This window comes from Megalobrama amblycephala, linkage group LG2, assembly GCF_018812025.1.
Source record: "Megalobrama amblycephala isolate DHTTF-2021 linkage group LG2, ASM1881202v1, whole genome shotgun sequence".
Taxonomy (NCBI): domain Eukaryota; kingdom Metazoa; phylum Chordata; class Actinopteri; order Cypriniformes; family Xenocyprididae; genus Megalobrama; species Megalobrama amblycephala.
Genome location: NC_063045.1, coordinates 34,470,136 through 34,492,971, shown reverse-complemented (window position 1 = coordinate 34,492,971; position 22,836 = coordinate 34,470,136). Strand labels below are relative to the sequence as shown.

Below are 22,836 nucleotides of genomic sequence, written 5' to 3'. Positions count from 1 at the left end.
TGTAGAATTGATAATCAATGATTTTAGACAATCTTAGTGTTCTTATGAGACAAAAAAATAGACTTTTTTTTTGTTTTGTTTTTTTGAGGAGAGTAAAGTTGACATTTCTTTTGACATGAGCTTGAGGTGTATATTTTTTCACCATCAATATGCGTTCACGCACACCACACACAAGCTTCACTCAGATCAAACAGATTAAATAATGACACAAAATACTATAAATGAGCAGAGCTGATGTGATTGGTTGTCTTCAATCAGCCGCTCATGTCAAAGGTTTGCTCTGTTTCAGGAGAGGCTTGATGGGTGTTAATGAGTAACGTATTCTAAAATTAGGGATTGTTGTCTTAGTATGTGCAAAACCTCTGACATATATATGCGTACTCATACTATGACATTTGGCCTTTTTAACATTACCTGTTCTTATACTTGTGCAAAGTGTAAGTTCTTGTCAATTTGAAATAAATCTCTAAAATATGTTCCTTTGAAGTCAGTTTTCCTTTGTTTGCTGCTATAAATTTATAAATGGACAACATTAAACAGACTACAGGCAACCTATATTTGTTAATCATTGGTGTCTTTTGTCATATTGCTGTTGTTCCTTTTTTCAAAAAAACTATAAGCCTAAATAAATTCTGCATCAGTGATTTTACCATGGTAAACAAGATTTTAAGCACATGGTAAAATCACTGTATGTATGACGTCCTGTTTTTATTATGTACATACAGCACCAATTATTAGTAAGATTTTTTTTTAAATGTTTTTAAAAGTATAGTTCTTCTTCTACTTCTGCTCACCAAGGCTGCATTTATTTGATCAAAAATACAGTAAAACAGTAAAATTGTGATATTTTATTACAATTTAAAATAACTGTTTTTCATTTTAATGTATTTTAAAATGTAATTTATTTCTATAATGTCAAAGCTGAATTTTCAGCATCATTACTCCAGTCTTCAGTGTCACATCCTTCAGAAATCATTCTAATATGATGATTTGATGCTCAAGAAACATTTCTTATTATTATCAATGTTGAAAACAGTTGTGCTGCTTCATATTTCTGTGGAAACCATTATACATTTTTTTCAAAAAATGTTCAAAAGAACAGCATTTATAATTGAAAGTGAAACATTTTGTAACATTATACTGTAAATGACTTTACTGTCAATTTGATCATTTTAATGCATTGCTGAATAAAAGTATTAATTTCTTTTGAAAATCTTACTGACCCCAACTACACACACACACAGTGGAGTTCACCAGTAAAAGTGCTTCTATTTTTTATTTTGTTAATTTCATTATATATATATATATATATATATATATATATATATATATATATATATATATATATATATTTTTTTTTATTATTATTATTATTATATACACAAAATGTATAATGTATGTGACTCTGGACCGCAAAACCAGTCATAAGTCACACAGGTATTTTGTAGCAATATCCAACAATACATTGTATGTGTCAAAATTATCGATTTTTCTTTTATGCCAAAAATCATTAGGATATTAAGTAAAGATCATGTTTCATGAAGATATTTTGTAAATTTCCTACCATAAATATATAAAAAATGTATTTTTGTGAGTGGATATGCATTCCTAAGGACTTCATTTGAGCAACTTTACAGGCGATTTTCTCAATTTTTTTTTTTTTTTTTTTTTTTGCATCCTCAGATTCCAGATTTTCAAATAGTTACATCTCAGTCAAATATTGTCCTATCCTAACAAACCATACATCAATTTCAACAAATGTAACCTTATGACTGGTTTTGTGGTCCAGGGTCACATATATAGTCTTTTTCAAATCTTAAAACTTTTTGTAAGCATTCAGATTTAAATTAGGTTTTGAATCCCAGATTTTCAGTGTGGTCTCAGACTTTTGGACCCTACATTATATAGACATTTTAGTGACTCTAGATCAATGGTTCTCAACTGGTGGCTTGCAAACTAGTTAAAACAATAAAATAAATAGGATTACCAACTTCAAAAAGGGAAGATAAAACACGTCCCATATTTTTCTTGTTTCTTGTCACTCAAACCAATATATTTTAACAAAGGAAATTTTTGTTAATTTCCCACAATAAAAAATTTCTAGACATTGGGCATTTAAATCCAGTCAACCATTAAGTTAAGAGTAAAGGCTGAGATGTATGCTGACATCAATGTTTGCTTTGATTCTACGGTAACAGCACAGTTTCACCTTGGGTCAGGTTGTCCTGCACTATAAGGTGAATGTGCACTGTTGTTCTGTCACCATTTACAATCTATCATTGACCCTGTTTCCACCTGGTTTTAAGATGCATTTTAATCGATTGGTTCACAAATAGACAGTGGAGACACATACCCGTTTCCACCTAGTATTTTAATCCGTCTCTTTTGTCCAATTTCAACCACTTTTGTCCTGATTTCTTTGAGGGGGGGGATGGAAAAGCGTTTCTACTCTGACAGCTGCAAAACGACGGTGAACACAGTGAGTGTGTGTTAGAAATGGTGTGAGAACATTGTGCTTGGTATGTTTTTCGTCTTCAAACCAAGAAAGTTTAAATCCTGTCTGGCTAGCACGTTTCCCATAACGTTTACGCGTTAGATCAGTAGGCGGAGAGTAGGCGGTCTTTAGTGGCTGTTCGAACACATTCGACCACATAAGCATAAGGCAATCCGGTCGAATGTGTTTTCGACTACTTCTACTTTCTACTACGACTACTTTTGACTACTAAAGCAGACCAGCTCAAAACATTTTACACCCCGTTTACACTTGTATTTAGCATCATCCACTTGTGATCTGATCGACCAAAACGCATCTTAATACCAGGTGGAAACAGGGCCATTAATAAATAATGTAAAATGGATAGGCCAGTTGAATCTCTACTGGCAAACCCACTGAGAACCAAGGAAGAGTTTGTGAATGATTAAGCACGACAAGGCATGAGATCACAAACAGCTGCAGGTCTTAAAAGCGGCAGAGGACGACCTGAAACAGGCCATTTCTCTATAGTTGCATTACAATATCTGCTAAAGTCTAGAAATGAATCGAAAGGAAGGGGTGGGGGATTGGTCAGAGAATCACATCCCCTGCTTTTCCTATAGGAGCGGGCCTGGGCTCTCCTAAAATGGCCGCTATTAGAGCCTCTGGAGCGCTGACTCCATTCCCGGGAGACACAGGGCTCCGTGGGCTAAGAGGACTGAGGGAGGGCGAGGTTAATGTGTCTGGAGAAACCAGACGCTCTTTCTTGGTATTGGCTGAAGGGTGCGGGGAGGAGCTCCGTGTGGGGCCGTCACGGGGACGTGGGCACAGGCTGAGAGACTGCAGGGAGGGAAGGGGCGTTGTGGAGAGTGCAGGTACAGCGGGGCTGCGGCTGCGCTGCCGCTTCTGGTGGTGATGCCGTTTGCCGCTGTGGTTTCCAGGGCTGGGGCTACGAGAGCAGGGAGCCAACAGGACCAGTGTACTGTCATCTTCAGAGCTGACATCTGAACTGTCGGAGTGTGAACGACATGCTGGTGCAGGTGGTGTGGACATGGGAAGCTGCACCTGTGAGAAAAAATATACACAGAGAATGAAAATATATAGACAAAGAATATGAAGAGTTCCACTACAAAAAACTCTAAGTCCATCTGACATGTTTTCTTTAAAATGAGCATTTTTTACCAGCCTCCTATGTTTAGGTTCAGTAATTTCAATTCAATGGCAATGAAAAGGTTATTAGTCAGTTATTGAAATGCCTTATTTTCAAAAACGTCCCTAGTCAATTCATTGGTATTTAACAATTTATTTTTTTTGAAAAAAAAGTCCACCTCTTTGGAAAACAAGACATAGTAAAACATCAGTTTCTGTTTTACAACAGCAAAAGGAACACTGTTGTGTTTACTTGCTGCTCGCAAAATCCTGTCATTGCCACTGTAACGATGGACAAAACATGATGATATCTTGCAGCTCGGCAATTAAAAGTCATCTCATTTGCACAGCGTCGTTCATCTTGAAATCATATGATTCAATTTGCGCCTTCCAGTTGGTTCTTCTGTGGACTTAGAGGCTTTTGCTGACAAAGGGAAGTGGTGTTTATAGCGTTAAAAAGCTTATTTTTCAGGCTAGACGAGCCAATGCGTATGTGCAGTCCTAAGCGTGAGTCTCAGGTTTCTATGGGAACCGGAGCCTCTAACGGCAGCTGCAGTGATGCAATGACTATCAATCAGCGAATGGCTCTTTTACTTAGAAGGCGGGACGTATTCCGCCATATTGCGCGTTGCAGTTTCTCCCATTCATAACTAATAGGAGTGAACCGTCTTTATATATCTATAGTCTTTGCTCAAACTCAACCTCTTCTGGGGCCAGTTGCATAAACTTAGTCACTATATTAAGACTGTGTCTTAAGAACTAGTTTGACCAACTTGCAGTTAACCAAGGGGTAATCAATGTTATTTTTCTAATTCAAATTACACCAGTCTACCTTTTTATATAAGAGACTTTTAAAAATTAGGACCACTCTTCAAGAAAAACATTAGTGTCTTAACTTTTAAGACTAGTCTAAGTGGTTTATGCAACCGGCCCCTGGTCTCAGTCTCAGTCTTGACTCTGACTTAGGGGTGGGCAAAATATAATATCTAATATCACAATTTTTTTTTTCACGATCTTACCACACTTCTTTTTCATGTTGGTTTTTTAAGAATTTTTCAATTCGCCAAACTAATTTCCCTATTTTAAAAATTTCACCTTACAAAGTAACAAAAGAAAAAAGAATGACAGATCATTTTGGGCCAAACTAGAGGTGTGCATTACAACCAAAATCTTATTTCACTTTATTTTAATTTATTATTTTATCTTGTTATAATGTTATTAAAAATAAGAACAAATATGCAAATTACAAATAGAACAAATACAACATAAGATACAAATTATATAAACAGTGCTTTAATTTTTTTTCAGCTAGGAGGTGTATTTAACAGTAGCATTCAAGTAAGAAAATGAATATACAAAAATAAAATATTAAATAGACTTCATTGTATCTATTAAATATACACTGATTCCTCTTAAAGCTACCGAAGTTATTCAGTCAAGAGCAGTGAGTGATTATCTCTTTTTATTTTGTTGCTTGATTAACATTTTATGAGTTTGTTTGTCCATATAATCTTTAAGCTATTAAGGTAAAATAACTTAAAGTGGAGGGGCTGAAGGAAGCAGCTTCAACACAAGCTTAGATACAGTATATCCCCTAGTGGGACTGCTAATGCTTGGAAGATGAGTCTGGTAGCAAGATGCCTAAATTATGTTGGTGGAGTTGGGGAGATGGCGTGATTCTGGAGCAAGGTGAGTGGCTGCTTATATGCTCCAGCAGTTACCTGAAAGATTAGATGGGTTCACTCCTCCCAAAATTACATTTAGGAACTTCACTAATGACACAGACTGCGGCAGGTTTATTAGGCTGCTGTCACTTTAAGATGGAATGCACAGATCTAATATACTGTCATGCATTTGAAATGTTTATATCCACTCAAAATATAAACAACTGTGTTTATGTGTAAATATTCTGAGTATTTAACTTTTTAAGTGCAATAAGATGCGAAAGAGAACTTAGTTCAGTACTCACGCATTGTGGCTTTTGTGAGTGTGCTTCAGGAGTATGAACTTAGAAAAGCTTATGCCAGAACAGCATGCGAATAAAATGTTTAACTGGCAAGGCTGTAAAAAGCATGGAAATAATACTTCCACGTTAATAATAACAACTTTTATGATGGCGAAGAACTGTGATGTCACGTGGGCATAACCCTACCACTGCATTGCTAAATATGTGATGTGAATGTCTTGTCCTGTAAAGTATGTTGGGACAGGGGCGACAGAACTGCAACTGATAGAATGTGTGCTGTAACACGATGGGCAGATCATGGAGATATTCACAATCTAAATTTGTGTTATCGTGCACCTCTACTCTCACTTGACCCTTTTCTGGTCTTGGTCTAGATTTGGACTCAACCATGTTCTGGTCTCAGTCTTGAATTAGCCTTCTTTTGGGGCTAGTTGCATAAACATAGCCATTATATTGAGACTGTGTCTTAAGAACTAGTACGAACAACTATCAGTTGGTTATGTGTAATCAGTCTTACTTTTCGGTATCAAATTAGATCAATTTACGTTTTTATGTAATTGACTTATGAACAGTCTTATGCCGGGTTCAGACTACACAATATTTTTGTCAGTCACGATAGACACTGTGTCAGATTATACAATTTGGACAAGAAACAAGTCAGACTACATGTTGCTACCCGACCATTCATCGCATGCTGTCATAGAGAAGGCGGGACTATGGACTGACAGAAGGTGCTGTGAGTATAAACAAACAATGGCTAGCAGTGTGTTTTGCTCTGTCTTGTCATCAGAGAAGCCCAAAAGTGGACACATATCTGGATTGCATGGATATTTGGATTTCCTCCAAAGAGAACTGAGGTAACACATGTTTTATTTACGCAGTAAATATCGCAGTAACTTAGTTCCTCAAGAAAACATCATAAATGCAGGAGTATTGTTGCCATAGCTCCACAAACATTTCCTCCATTGTACAGTAAATACCACCTAGCAGGAACGATACCATTGTCTCTCTTTCATTTTGGCATGTTTGAAAGCATGTAGGAAGGAGCTTCTGTGCTTCTATTGGCCAGCGTCACACGTGACGGAACTCGTCTTCGATGACCGAGAAAGAAATTAAACATGCTAGTCTTTCTGTCGCGACGTCGTGAGGCATCGCAGACGCGGCATCAGTTGTCGTCCACAGTGACACGTTACAGGAGCTGAAACGATCTAATCTTGCGTCCCGACACCCGTTGTCATTTACGACACCCTACGTCAAGCAGATCGTGGCAAAATCAGGCTCGAGTAGTCTGATCCAGGCATTAAAGAAAAAAAAATTATGACTAATTTGTAAGAATAGTCGTAGCAGTTTATGCAACCGTTGCCTGGTCTGGCTCTTGACTCTGACTTGACTTTCTTCTGGTCTCGGTCTTGACTCTAACTCAGCCCTCTTCTGGTCTTGGTCTTGACACTGTGTTGACTCTCTTCTGGTCTCAGTCTTGACCCAAAAATCAGCCTTCTTCTGGTCTGGGTCTTGACTTGGACTTAAGCCTCTTCTGGACTGGGTCTTGACTCTGACTTGACCCTCTTCTGGTCACGTTTTTGTCTCTTACTCAGCCATCTTCTTGTCTTGGTCTGGACTCAAACTCAACTTTCTTCTGGTCTGGGTCTTGACTCTGACTTGACCTTCTTCTGGTCACGGTTTTGACTCATAAGGCCCCGGTATACTTCAAACGAAATCGAAGAACGAACTGATGTGACGTCATTTCGAACAAAATCAGGCCAAAACAAAGTTCGTTTTGTGTTCTTTTTGGAAGTTCGAAATGGCTTGCCAAAGCGAACTTTCAGGAAAAGTTCGCTCCAGCTGCAAAACACCTTTGCACTACCATTGGTCAGTGATGATAACGTAATAGGAGGTGTGCGCTGAGGCTCCGCCTTCATTCGCATGGAAGTATTCTCTGATTCATTTGATCTGTAGAGTTCGTTGAGGTAAGATCTCCGTGGGTGAAAACATGAACACACTGGATAGCCGCTTATAGTACAAAATGAAGTTGTGCTTCTGATGAAATGAGACACCGACACTGTTTTTCGTGTTTGATACTGTAAAGCTGCTTGATTTTAAGCAATCTATTAAATAAAGTGCTATATGAAGATGTGACGTGACTGGAGTGCTACTTTGCAGAGCTCGTGCTAACATACCCATGTTGTTATGATCAGGCGCTTTTCTTATGCTTTCTATAATAAATGCTTGCTGTTTTCTCATTTTTGTTAGGTTTGTTTTTGTTACTGAGAAGAAAGTGCACAGCACATATTTACATATTCATCTAAAAGTCGATCACAGCAGTGTGGACGGCGTCAGATATTCGTTTACAGTATATCGCTGGTCACGCATTTCGAACTTTGTTTTACACCTAAACGAAGAACGAAAAAGAACTTCGTTTGAAGTATACCAGGGCCTTTACTCAGCCCTCTTCTGGTCTTGGTCTAGACTCAAACTCAACTTTCTTCTGGTCTGGGTCTTGACTCGGACTCAAGCCTTTTCTGGTCTCAGTCTAGACTTGGATTCGACCGTATTCTGGTCTTAGTCTTGACTCAGGCTCAAATGAGCTGGTCTCGACTATAACACTGGTTCACATGACTTCAAAAAACTTGGAAAAAACTGGTCCATGAACATTTAAAGTACTTTTGTCTCTTTGAAAGCTTCAGTCTGTATTCATTCAAATGCATGACGAAATTGGCACCATCTTCAAAACTCCTCTGGAGGTCCAATGAAGAAAGAAATTTGGGAGGATTATGTCATCAAAGCTGGGATATTCAGAGTTTTGTTTGAGGTACTTAGTAACAAATAAACTCTTGTCTTGAGTTTTCAGTCTGTGAAATAATGAGTGCTTACTACCTTTGGAAAGTCTACACACCTTTTCAGTTCATTTCTATTCAGCTAGTCTATTATTGTGGTATCACTGATTTCTGGTTTAACAGCCCTTAATCAGCATGCAAAACAAAACAAACTGTGATCATTAACTTTATTTGTCAGTCTAAGTGGGCATTTTTTTGACCAGAAGAAGGTTTGCAAGACATATCTTACGGAGAGACTGCTGTGAATATTTTTGCCACGTTGGTTTTGGTTTCGTTTCTACTAATACCTAATACTAATGCTTCATGTTACTCCAAATAAACACAACTTTAAATAGTTAACTCACTTTATTTTGTGCACAGAAATGTTACACATATTCACCATTACCGCTTGTCTGGCTATCACCAGACCAAGCTCAATTTAAAATTGAACATTGGTCTGGGGAGTCTGTATGTATTTTCTACTGCACAAGAGGCGTGATCAACGAGCATTATTCATGCAATTGGATAGTCCTTCAACCAATCAGATCAACGATCCGGGTGACATACTTTGCAGAGCGATGTGAAAACTCCAGTCAGGTTTAGTTTGTATTGGTTTGTAGCATTGATCAGCGGTTTGCAGAAGCAGTAATGGCATCGAGCGATTTCTGCAGGTTGTGCAAAAAAAAAAAAAAAACATGAAAGTGAGTGGTATTTACACCCACTCGTGCGATTTGTTTGCTAAACTAAAGAAGTCATTCAGCATCGTCAAAAGGTTAAAAGGAATTGGATTGACGGTCATGCTTGCCATCGCTTCTCTATCGTCATCGTGTTATACCCACCAATAGCGAGCAAGGTGGATAAGCCAGTCTGTGATTGGTTCCTGCAAAAGTGTAACAGAAGCAGCAGTATGTACGGGTTTCCAGACTGAGTTGCTGGGCAAAATCAAATCGCTGGCAGATCAGGCTGGGTTTACCCAGTCTACATTACCGCCTCACCGACTCCCCCTTACCAGCGTAAGAACTAACCTTCTCCCCCCGCGCACATAGTACCGAAGTGAATCGTGTAGAAGCACCTTGTGCTGAAGTGAACAGTATAGGGGGGAAGTAACATGTTAACAATCTACCTATACTTCAAACAAAAAAACAAAACAAAATAAATATATAAATAAAATGTTATATATTTAAAAACATATAACAAAGGCCACAGTTATCACAACAAAACAGCAGTCGCATATACAATATGCAAAAAAATATATATATATATATATTTTTTTTTAGCTTTGTGTCCACAGTCCTTCACTGAGTGCTTTCAATAACACCAGAGCAGATGCTCCTTTTTTGGTAAGGCAGTCAGCGAGTTGAGTTTTTGTGTCTGACTAGAGTACCCTCTTTATCTTTTTACTCTGTATGAGCTCCTTTATGCTGCTTATTTCCAGTCAAAGTCGTTTCTCAGTGACCTGTTTTGTTGACTTAAGGGCATCAAACAGGGAGTGGTTGTCTGTCACACAGACCAACGGAGGAGCATTAAAGTTCAACATTTCCAGTTGTGAGCTCAGAAAAAAGGTTAGCCAGAAAAATGGCATTATCTATTCGATCTGACAGGGCCAGCATTTCCCCTGCCAGAGTACTCCTCACCACACATCTAATTCTCTTAGATTGCCAACTGAGAGGAGGAAACTTCCCTCCTCCTCCCATGAGACCAATCAATGTCCCTCCTTGTGTGCTACCATCAGGGAGATTTCCAAGGGAAGCATCACTGAAAACGATAAAGTTCAAAACTTCACTGTCTATGTTATCTGAGCTTCCTATTGCATTGTTTAAACTGCACTTGGTGTCTGGTTGTTTTCTTGCACAATTTGCTTTTCCTGAAATTCCTGATCTTGTGTGTTTATCTTACAGAGCCTGGATTGATGTACTCTAACGAGAGTCCCCCCATGTCTTACAAATACAACAGCTCCATCCTGACAAATAACTACCCCTGGTCCCTTCCACTCAGTCTGCTCTTTTGTAATATACCTTGTCTCCTGTCAAATAAATGTCATCTGTGGGCCTGAGCTGTTTGCGTAGTGCCCTTCTTATAACACTCTGCTTCAGTGAATGCTTTCCTAGAAGCATGTAAAGCAGAAATGTGTTCTCCAACTCTAGCACTCTCAGTGGTGCCTTCTAGAGCAGGTAGTTTATCAACTAATACATAAGGAAGGTTAGGGTTCTGTCCAAACACTAATTGATAAGGACTGTAGCCATGAACATTCAACATACTGTTCTTAGCCATGAGGGCCCAGTCAAGGGCAGTGTGGTAGTCACATCCATTTTCTCATTTGACCTTCTGAATGATCTCGTGAGTGTTTAATTATGTCTCTCAAGTAGTCCGTTGCACCAGGGACTGTATCCACTATCCAGCTGTTGTTCTTGTCTCAATGTTAAAGTTTTCAGCCATGTCTCTGATCTCTTCGTTGTTGAATTCCCCTCCATTGTCACTGAACAGCCTCTGGGGGGCGCCACGGACACTAATCCAAATGTGAATGAAGGAGCTGACAATTTCAGATGACCTTTTTGTTTTCACAATGTTTCCAGCACTGAAACGTGTAAAATGATAGATGATGTGGAGATACCGTATACCTGGTTCCAACTCATGTAGATCCATCGCCACTGTCTCATTATATTCCGAAGCTAAGGGCAAGCCCACAGCAGGCTTTGGCTTTGTCTTTTTGTACTTTTGGCATATTTCACAGTCATATACTATTTGTTGTAAAATAGTAAAGCATTCTTTGTCCTTATTTCCTGAACTGTGAATGAGCCTCTGTAGCCTATCTGCCGACGCATGACCAAACTGTTTATGGAGCTTCAGGAGGACTTTGTGTTTTTCATCTGGAAACATATTTTCTGTCACTTTTAGGACTTCCTCTTCTGTTTGTCCTGTTTTAGTTTCTTTGTCTCTGATATCGACACAGTAATGTCCAGAACTCGTAAATTCAAGAGGAATGGATTGTTTGAACATCACTGGACTTTCGTTCTCCATGTCCAAAATGGTCCCTGCCTTCTTCAGAGAGGTTTTACTCAGCAGGAGTGGAATGTCAACCTTGACAACTTCAGTTTCAATTTGGCATTCTGTCAGTCCTATTTTAGCTGGTAGTTTCACATTTCTTGTGGAATATACCAAATTCCCATCTCCGAACCGAAATGGTCTGCAACTGGGAGTTATTGTTTGCATCAACACATTCACTTGATCTTGGGTGAGGTCATCAATATAGCTTTCCAGCCATTTCTCACCACACACTGTATAGGTACAAGCAGTGCCAATAATCGCTGATCCCAATGATTCAGTCATAAATATCTCTGCGTCTGACATGGAGTCCTTTGTAAATAATGTAATGTTACATTCCTCTACACTTGCATCTTCAGCTACTCTCACATGTTCAGTTTTCTTATGAGGACAGTCTTTAGTCCAATGAAATGTGCACTGGCAAATAGCACATCTGGATCTCTTACTGAACTTATCCAGCGGATTAATGGCTGCTTTAGTTGACCACTTTGAAACAATGTGTTCCGTTTTCCTCTTCCTTGTGGTCTTTGTTCTGTGAAAAACGCCACGTCCTGGTTCACTTGTATTCCATTTGATGAGCCTGACGTTTTCCCACCGAAAATCCTTTTTAGAGTTGACTTCATGGAGGAAAACTTCATCAATGTTAGCTGCCTGCTTTTTTCGTTGAGACAAGCAGTGTCTAACAGCTTAAAAGCCAGCACTGCATTAGGTAGCATCATATTATACTTTTTCACCCAGTTGTATCGCTGTTCGAAATCAATTATGTAGTCTGTCATGGAAACTGAACTATTCTTCGTTATGCCATCACAATATGAATAGGCTTCAAGCCTTGCCATCAACGTTGCCATACCGTTATCACCATCCAAATCCTCCGCAGGTATTTCCATCGCCATTTCACGCACCCCCCCCCCCCTCAAGTCCCAAGGTGACAGCAAGCACTTGTTTCTTTTTGTCGAGGTCGGTAACCCGTGTCCAGATATTAAAGGTGCTAAAGAGGATCTTTTCGTCGACTGAGAAACCAAAGACTGTTACTGAGTTTTTGAAATGAGTGCATGCGTAAGAATTTCGAGGGAACGCCTCCCAAAACTCGTGCACGAGTATTGGAACACGAGTGTTTACCACCGGCATTCGCTGTGTCGTGTTAGTGGATTCATTATGTCGGACTCACCGCATGTAACTCATAATCTGCAGTTGTTACTCCTGTCTCCTGACAAAAACATTGCATGCGGCGCCTGTGGAGTGTGGAAAGTTACTGGAGCGCGCAGCCATGCTCGTCTCTCACAAGGAACGTCATGGCAGTGATTGACAAGCCAGAGGGCCAATCGTTTACGTGATCATCGCGTAAACGATTGGCTGATGTTTTTAAGGCCCTACCTCGTGCACAGATGATGTATATGAATATTATTCCTTTCAGTGCACCTAATAAATAGCCTTTTATCAGTTAGTAAAGACAGTTTCAAGTAATATTGCAAAAATGTATAAAACAAAACCTCCTCTTTAGCACCTTTAACTATTAACATTTTTCCAACACTCGTATGGCCTGGCTTCATCAAACTTCGGCGGAACTTTATAACTTGCTGCCATTCTTTAACCATCCTCTGCTACCATTGTTACTCCAAATAAACATGACGCTTAAATAGTTAACTCACTTTATTTCGTGCACAGCAAAGTTACACATATTCACCATTGCCGCCTCACCGACTCCCCCTTACCTGCGCAAGCGCTAACCTTCTCCCCCCGTGCACATAGTACCGAAGTGAATCGTGTAGAAGCACCTTGTGCCAAAGTGAACAGTATAGGGGGGAAATAACATGTTAAAGGCTGATTTATACTTCTGCGTCGAGGCTGTGCGTATCACGCGTAGCCTACGACGTAGCCTGACGTACACCTCTTCAAAAATGTAACAACGTGTTAATTCTACGCGGACCGCAAGCGCTGTGATTGGTCTGCTAGAACCCCTCCCTCGGGTCAAAAAACTGGCGCGGAGCACTCAGAGAAGAGCGAGTGCTTTCAACTTCCATATGAATGAAAAAACACTCTGTTTCAGGGGACACATGAAGTCAAACGGCAACAAAAGTCATTAGCTATTTGCTGCTTCTCTGCCGTTTCTGTTTGTAAGCTTTTCTGACAACGTACATGACGAGCTGCTTCTTCTTCAGCTTTTGTTTTGATACTCAACATGACTGCATACACTGCCTCCTAGTGGTCTGTATGCACGTAGATGCGGACAACGACGCAGAAGTATAAATGAAAACAGACGCATAGCCTACGGCGCAGAGGCTCCGGCGTAGGTCCGACGCTGAAGTATAAATCAGCCTTAACACTTCAAACTGTGCAATTGTACATTGTGTCTTTTTCCATTGTGTGTGCTTGCATTATGTGGTGTCTAGCATCAAGTTTGAAATTCAAATGACAACTGAGTCTATGTTTGTAATTTGTGGATATCCAGCCTCAAATACAAATCAAGGCTGCAATCAATACTTCAGATGTTGACAGTAGTGATCCCAGATTGCAATGACCCAGTCATCATGCCCTTGGACTAACACACTCAGAGCTACTGAGCTGCTTGTTCAAACCAAACTAATATTTGCATTTGTGCTGAATCAGAATGTAGCTGTGTGAGAGAAATGTGGACCTGAAATGGTTCTGTCACTCCCACGATGCTGTTCGTGTTGTTACTGTAATATCCCAGAATATATTCCCCTGGGTCTCTAGGCAAATCTTCCTCAGAAAATGTCACCTGAAGGTCATGAAATAACAAGTTACAAGTTAGATAATGAGAGTCAGCACTGGCTACTTTGTTAGTATTAATACTGTTCAGTGATCTTAAAGCTTTCTTAAAGCTTTCAATCCAAGATTATCTAGGAATGATTTGATTTTGGGATTAAAGTATTGTCCAGTTAACACCAAGAGACGTAAAGGTCAGGGTCAGGCTGCTAATATCTTTCAGATCTTCAGGAAACATCTCATTTTCATGTCCTACCTGCGTTGAATGCTCAGATTTGGCCCACACATATGCAGCGTAATCCTTGTAGTGCTTAAATCCCATCTAAAAAAGACAATTGAAAAGTAACATGAAGTATATAAATAATTTATTTAATTTAATATATAGGTGCAGATTTGCACCCCACGTCGCCCATGTGGTATGGGCGTGTGCATCTATTTTTTTGTCATCAACATTTAAAAGAATTTAGTGAGAGATTGAACTTTTAATAATTGATCATTAAATCATTAATAGTGGACATAAACTTATTCATTTGAAATGAATACAGTAAGAAATACAAATGAAATCAAAGGGGTCAAACATCTGCAGTGTATCACAGCATGTAAATATAAACACTGGATTGAATATTTCTGTATAGACAACAAACAAGTACAGCGTGATCAGGTTGCAAGCTAGGCAACTAAACGTCAACCAAATCACATGTTCTAGTAATGATTTAAAGTAAAGTGAGAGTTAAGTAAAGTAAAAGTGCATTTGTACTCATAAACTGTCCAGATGAGAACATGAAAACATGATCTCTATTGTGTAAATGAAAGTGAAAGAAAAAAGCATGATAAAGCTGGTCAGATCACGTAGTTAAGTCTCAGATAAACAATATGTCACAGTGTTTATGTAAAAAATCATGTGAAAAATCTTCTTGTGTCTGTTGCTTGATGTGGTGCTTTTGAATAAGTGTTGGGTAAAAATTAGATTGTATCAGACAATTAGGCTAGAAAACTTTTATCAAAATAATTTGTCATTTATTTTGTTCATGTTTTTTTCTTGTTAAAGGGTTAGTTCCCCCAAAAATGAAAATTCTGTCATTTATTGCTCACCTTCGTGCCGTTCCACATCCATAAGACCTTCATTCATCTTTGGAACACAAATTAAGATCTTTTTGATAAAGTCCGAGAGGAGTCTGAACACAAAACGCATGCGTCGTGATGCTCTCGTGAACACTCACGTATGTGCGTTGAGTTGACACGCGAGTCTGAACACAACACGCATGCGTTGTGAAGCTCTCATGAACACGCAGATCAATATTGTTGTAGTGGTGTATTATGTTTTTTTTGCACTTGCGTCGCTTCATACAATTGAGTTTAAGCCACTGGAGTCACATGAAGTACTTTAATGATGTCTTTTTCCTACCTTTCTGCACCTTAGAGTGGTAGTTGCATTGGATCTCTATGGAGAGACAAACCTATCAGACTTCATCAAAAAGATCTTAATTTGTGTTCCGAAGATGAACGAAGGTCTTACTCTAACGGATATGGAACGACACGAGGGTGAGTAATAAATGACAGAATTTTCATTTTTGGGTGAACTAACCCTCTAAATGTGTTTTTCTATAATAAAAGTATACAAAAATAACTATAAGCAAATTATAGGTTAATTTCCTTGAAAGTGGAAAGATTGTGTTTCTGTGGTCCTTTCAATACATTGCTCCATTTGTTTGAGTTTCCTGACCAGCCCAACATAGCAACACTGGCTCAACCAATGGCGTGAGTTTGTGGGCAGGACTTTCTATTTATTGACCAATAGTAGGCAGGAATTTATTTTAGCAATTATTTTTGATGATAGTGGAGCATAAATAACACTTTGATTTAAATGAGGTTAATAGAGTTAATGACACCTATTAGAAAACCATTGTGATTCATTATTATAATAACATAATGCGTATAATTTTCCAAGTAAAAAATGGAATGAAATGTACCCACTTGAATTAAATTTAGTTTTATCTGAATATGCCATTCATGTTTTACCTTGTACAGTCCCACCCAGTCCCATGAACTCCTCTGAAAGCCGTGTGCCATTGTGAGTTTGGCTGTAGCATCAGAGAACTTGGTCCATTCTTTCTCCACTTCCAGTGTCACTAATGGTAGGTTCACCTTATAGGGAAACTGATGGGACAGAAGTGTACTGTAGCAACTTTTTAAAAAAAACTTTTTTAACTTGTAAAAAGTAACTCTTAAAAGTGGAAGTGTCAGGATAATAAATATCTCACATGACACTGTACGCCTAAAATACAGGCTCACAGACTATCCAGTATCTTTCCCGCCATTTTTAGACTCACATGCAAAGAGAAGAGGGCGGACACCGGCTTGTGATCGCTAATAGTGAACCCCTTGTGACTGCGGTAGAAGTGCTGGGAAACTCTGGTGGCGCCACCCAGCCATGATGTCAGACCCCGCTGCAGGGCGGAATAATGAGACGGCACAGGGGAGCCCGTCCTGCGCAGACGCCACAGAATGCGATCTGTCCATGCAGGTTTCCTCTTTTTTGCACTAGGAAAGAAAGCCAGGTTTAATGAGAGCCCAGAGAAACAGAAAGACTCATGAAGAAAAGCATAACACAATCCCACACCTTGTGTCATAAGTGTGTGTCCCCACATCAAACTTGTAAGTTGGCGGGAATTTTAGGGGTCCTTCCATAAATCCCTCCAGAATAGATTCACTTTTTTTCGCCATGTTGAGCTGTGACAAAGACAAAACAAAAAGACAAAATGTTCTTTCATTTTATCTTTTTAACAACAACCCAATCCAGCAGACAACACAATACAATCCAGGGTCTTTATATTGCATCTCAGTGCACATGAACTTTATAAAGAGCTGAATCAAGCCGCTTTGTTTATAGATGTAGTACACTGACCTCTAGTGGTAACAGATTGAAAAATCAGTATTGCCAAGATCTGCACAGAGACACCTGGCGTTATGTGACTAAAACAAGGATAATTTTCTGAGCTTATCTGTGTCCAACGTTGATTCAGCATTTGGATCGGTTCATACCCTTGAAATCACATGAACCTCAGCAATCAGTCCCCGTTCCAAATGGTGATTTAGACTTGAAGCCTCGTTCTACATTCATTTTATGATTCAAAAGAGTGTTCATGAGCACTATGCAAGCATTTGATACAGGGCCTCCATTGTTATAAAAAAAAAAAAAAACACTTTAGCTTACTCTCCAAAAAGGTCAGTACTTATTATGGAAATATTCCACTTTTAAATAATATACTTTAGTGTAAACTGAATGATTTTTTTTTTCCCAACACTTTTTTTGTGTGTTATTTAGAGTGCTTTTTTGATCCACTTAAATAGGATTTATCATCTTTATATGTAATTTCATAATTACTTCTACTGTCTACTTAACTTCAAGTGCGCATTCAATATAATTAAGCACATTTCTTTTTCACATTTTTGGAATTTTTGCTCTCTTACCTGATCTTTTTCCCACAGTAGAGGCAGTTTGTCATTCTCAATTGCACTTTTCACCACGTGAATATCATAACCTTCGATTCGGAAGTTCAGATCACCAAACCAGAACACCACACTGTGAAGAATGCAATAAGTTCCAGTGAACCTAACAGGTCAAAGTTCATCAGCATAAAGCAACTCAGATTAATGCTCAAATAAAGATAAAAATTCCAGTTTGTAAAAACCAACAAAACGCAATGGTCTAAGAAAAAGGTATCACATAATAATATAATTTCAAATTATTATTTCATATCCAATTATTTATTTATGTGGTAATAACATTTGTGTCAGGGTTTCAGATCACCCAGTCAGGGTTTATTTTGTGATGATAACTGACTGACTGCACATTATATGAAAGATTATTTAAAGCAATACTATGTAACTATTTTGATAAAAACAAAATAAAATGTCATTAATGAGAGTGCAAAAATGCATCCTCCAAACGATATCTTTAAAACAATACACTTTTACTATAATACGAATATTTTAAAGTGGTCGGGATGGATTTTGCAGAGAAACTGCATATCACACATGCATAATTTGCGTGTTACGTCATATCCGTACACAGAGAAAAGTAGCCCCAAACAAGAAAAATCGAACATGGATCATTCAAAGCAGCAAACCTCAGAGGAATCACTGGTTCCTCCAACAAAGAAATTATTAATATTTAATTTGTCCATATCCACTAGTGTACACTAGTGCCTCAAACCACATTCAGAGCTGAAGCACAACCAAAAGATCTTCTGCAGGACATGTGCAGTTTTATGTTTTAAGCTCTAGAGGGCCAAAACGTTACATAGTGCAGCATTAATAGTACAAAAGTAAGGCTAGGCATCAAGGATCTTTTTTTTCCCAGGTACCCACTCGTGATCCAGCACGCCCACAGCGGTGCTGCCCTCAAACTGCTGCTGCTGTAGGATGCTTTCAAAGTCCTCCATCCGCTGCTCGAGGTTACGCATGTGAGCCGGCAGGTGGCAGTTGAGAAAGCACACAGGGTGTCCGAAAACCATCATTCGTGCACTCACACCCCCTTTATTCCCCTGAGACAAAGATATAAATGCAGAGGATAATGGGTAGACATTAATAATACAGCATCGCTGCACTCCAAAGTAAAGTGTCTGTCCTAATGGTGAAAGAAAAAACAACAGTACTTTGTCCTAATGGTGAAAGAAAAAAACAACATTATTAGAAAAATTATTCACTCGCCCTCATGTTGATCTAAACTATAACACTATTATTTTTTCCATGGAACCCAAAAGGAAAAAATTAAATTTTTAATCTTCATGTATCTTTTTTCTATACAATAACAGTTCATAATGATCACAGCTGTCAAACTAACATAGAACAAAAACATTGGTTCAAATATTGGTTTGTTCTTCACACAAAACAATTGTGTGGCTTTTGAAGTCTCATTCGTGAACATACTGGAATTAATCTTGTTTGTTAACTAAAACTATTAAAAATATATTTTTTGTAATTTTTGCAATAAAAAAAATATAGATGTTATCAAACATCTATAAAAACTAAAACATAAAACACATAATTACGGCCTTGGCAACTAACTGAAATAAAATTAGTTTGAGTAAAATTACTAAAATGACTAAAGCTAAAAAACAACAACATCAAATATTGACGAGTACACATAACGAAATTACGAAAACTCAACTGAAAACTGTTCATTCAATTTGGCATGTAATTCAGTCTCACATTTAAAATGATGTAAAGACTTTTTTAATACTTTATATTTTTATTTAGCTATTATTGTTGTCTTTTTTATAGCTTGATAAAAAAAAAAAGTTATACCATGCAGTTTACAAAATTAAGCAAAAAGTATAGTCCTGCTTTGTTGTAACTGTAACTGTGTGCTGATGATGCTCAAAAACACTTTCTGGAGCCTTTTAGTAAATGTATCATCTTTTTTTCTTTCATTCTGTTACTTAATTATTGAGTAAATGATTCAACGACTCACTCATAGCACTCGCTTGTCGCCATCTACTGGGTAACAATTTAACCTACAAAAGAAGTTACAAAATGAATCGCTGAACAAATCTTTTTGGTGAACAGATTAAAAAGATACAAGTCACCAGAATTGATCAAAATCCCCACCACTACTTTTTTTTTTTTTATCTGCCCATTTGTATGTTTTGGAGGTTGACAGACGTGATCACTATGAATTAATGTTGGAACCACATGAGGATGAGTAAATGAGCATTTCATTTGTAAATTAACTTTCCCTTTAAACACTGTGCTGAGAAGGACAAGTGTGCTGCCTAGTCAAGGGTGAAATAGGCTGTGCAGAGACTTGCAGTTTATTAGCAGCGCTGGTGCTGCAGTTCCCATGGGTTGTGCTCTCTCTTTCTTGGTAACGCACTGGGGAAAACTGAGAGCTGCTGTGTGTGTGTTGAGTCTGTATTTGATCTAGCAGAGATGAACCTAATGTGTGTTTGTGCACTGCAAGATAGATCAGAAACAGAGCTGTTGCGTGTCCTACTGTGCCCTACTCAAAGGAGACTGCAGAATGAGCCTGGAGCCATGCTGACAACAACACACAGCAGGGTCACACGCACATACACGCTCACTGTCACATACACAAAAACACGCTCGCAGCCTAATTTCCATGTACTCCGCTTTTCCTGTAATCATCAAAGACATCACACGGCAGGGGGACGCGACATTATGCAGATGTTTGATGTTCGACATTAAAGTATTAATGTAGCACAACAATCACATAAGCGTTTAGAAATGATTCACTCTTTCCCAAAGGTCTTTGCGCACTTTACTTACCCAGTAGCCACCCAAGCCTGTGCGTGTGCTTTCGGTTTGTACTCCCCTGAGGAAGGGAAGGTGGCAGAATTTGGAAAACACCAGTAAGAAAACCCCCTGCATCCTCTGAGAGGCCACCTAGAGGAATGTAAAATATTTCAAGTTAAACCTCTCATTATGCTGTTTACTAAAACAAACATCACTATTTCAATTTGAACAAGCCCCTAAAGCCAAAAGTATACATCAGTTTTTATGCATGTGCTACGATATGCCTATACACTTGTATATTACTATGAATGCCAGAAAGTTTCATCCAGTGTCTCCTCTATTTCTCTTCATAAGTTATCACTGATATCTTGCTTGTTTAACCAGAGTTATATATTTTAACAGCTAACACAGACATGCTGCTGTGAGCATGTAAGATATGCTGCTGCTGCTGCATGATCTAGGCAGGTGGAGCTGGTGGAGGTGGAGGGTTTCAGAGGAACTCTAATAGCTCGCAGTAGGACTAGACTATTGCAAACACTGAACCAGACTTTTTAAATGTTGAGCAAGCACTCTCATTGGCTGCGGAATCAGCAAAGACCAATCAGCTTGATACCTTGCAAACTGCATGTAAAGAACCTATCAGCCTGCACCATCTAGAGTTTCATGACTGAACTAGACATTTGATTTCATACTGACCAACACATATCCAAAACGACTGAGAGTGTCCATGCAGAGCTCACTCCACTGGTCTGTGAAGAGAGCGTCTTTAAGCCGCTTGTTTATCATGGAGTTTACTTCCTGCAGTCTAAAGAGAGAGAACAGGACAGAGCAGAGAGAAAGAAAGACAGAGGAGACAAAGACGGGTAGAAGAATACCTTTAAAACAAGGACAAAGAATGCGAGATGACAAAAAGGACATGGAAATGAGAAAGCACAGAGAATGCAGAGGAAGGTTAATTAATTCATCAACAATGATGGAAGGTATGTAAGAAAATGGCGCTATGCAACACTTCAGACATTCTCACCCAACAACAAACATGTCAGTGCTCCCATTTTCAACACCAGGCCCAAACAAGGAAGTGATGTCATCAGGTGGTATACCGGAGCCAACATTCCATGTGACAATATGCACTCTAAAAGAAATAAAGCATATTGTGCCTTTAATGTAAATTTTAAAATAAACTGCAGTAATTACTTGCTGTAAACTTCCTATATAGGCAGCTATCTTCTAAGGAAGCTTTCCAACTGAAATGGAATGGAACCTCATAAATGATTTTAAACACTCTTCATAGGCAGCAATTACACACACACACCTTACAAACAGTGCATAACAATATGGAAATAGCAATAAATACAGTAAATAATATTCTGATAACCATAAATACTAGTCGATACTAAAAAGTGATGATAAAAACAATATATATAGATATATGTGTGGTGCTACACTAGGTTTTGGATCAGAGCTATAGTTTCAAATCCATGGTCATACTTTCCTTTACATTACATCATGGTATTATGAGTCATCAAAAAATTACTCAAATCAAAAAGCCTGCAATAAATGTCACCTGCTGTATATCATAGCTTCCAAAACATGCTGAACGCTTTTAACTAATTAGACCACATGCACGATGAGTAAACAGCATTACGCATTATAAGGGCTTTGTCTGTATTGTCAAAGATGACAGGCTAAAGGATCCAAGACACATTTGTGTGTCTAGGAATGCTGCCAGCTCAACACACCCGTGTCCATTCTGTCACCAGGCTCTGCGAGAAATATTATGCTGATTTAAGGAATGAGAAAATGCTCTGCTAGCATGCGTTCTTTAGGTCCATTATGCTGCCATTCCACTAGCCGATTTCTCAGCATTTAAGTTAACAGTTAATGACCCTCTGACCAAATGTCAAGTTTGAAATCTAAGGCTGTTACTGGGGTGGACTTTCATGCCATTGGCAGTGGCCAATGAGCTTCTCCACATGCTGAAGAATGATGGTCTCATTCTGATCTAGACTTTTTCCTCAGCAAACGCAAAACCACATATTGCAGATTTGAGCCATTAAACCAAACAGCAAATTTTCTCCCCTCAGGCCAGTGGATATAAGCAAACCCAGAAGAAATGCAGTCACTGAGTGACAGCAGTCAGATCATATCATATCACTTGATCTGAGAGATATTAAAGCAATATCACCTTCGCAAGAGTGAATGAATGAATGAATCAGACAAAATCAGTGATTTTGAACAAATTGGTTGAATTGATTCAACTGCTCACTCATAAAGACACACATTTTTATTGCTGAATGATCAGTGTTTTAAAGTGAATTGGTTAAATTAACGATTTACAAAGTCATAAAGACTGTCACTTGAATAAATTAACATTTTTTAACAAATCAATTGAATGAACAATTCAATGA

General features: G+C 38.5%; 1 protein-coding gene across 2 annotated transcripts in view; it reads right to left on the bottom strand.

Annotated features, from left to right (window-relative positions):
• Positions 1–1,678: 1,678 nt before the first annotated feature.
• LOC125256493 (phosphatidylinositol 4,5-bisphosphate 5-phosphatase A) overlaps positions 1,679–22,836 on the bottom strand; it is a 27,326-nt gene continuing 6,168 nt past the window's right edge. Inside the window, exons 3-13 of one of the 2 annotated variants that reach the window (XM_048172543.1) lie at positions 21,453–21,560; positions 21,125–21,233; positions 20,462–20,578; positions 18,542–18,717; positions 17,642–17,753; positions 16,791–16,900; positions 16,501–16,711; positions 16,190–16,327; positions 14,427–14,492; positions 14,079–14,183; positions 1,679–3,538 (exon numbers count right to left, since the gene is read on the bottom strand). In XM_048172543.1, coding sequence (XP_048028500.1) covers positions 3,065–3,538; positions 14,079–14,183; positions 14,427–14,492; positions 16,190–16,327; positions 16,501–16,711; positions 16,791–16,900; positions 17,642–17,753; positions 18,542–18,717; positions 20,462–20,578; positions 21,125–21,233; positions 21,453–21,560 — 1,726 coding nt within the window. In that variant the 3' untranslated portion in view covers positions 1,679–3,064. Of the gene's footprint in view, positions 3,539–14,078; positions 14,184–14,426; positions 14,493–16,189; positions 16,328–16,500; positions 16,712–16,790; positions 16,901–17,641; positions 17,754–18,541; positions 18,718–20,461; positions 20,579–21,124; positions 21,304–21,452; positions 21,561–22,836 lie in introns of both variants that reach the window. The other variant, XM_048172552.1, reaches the window with a different exon arrangement.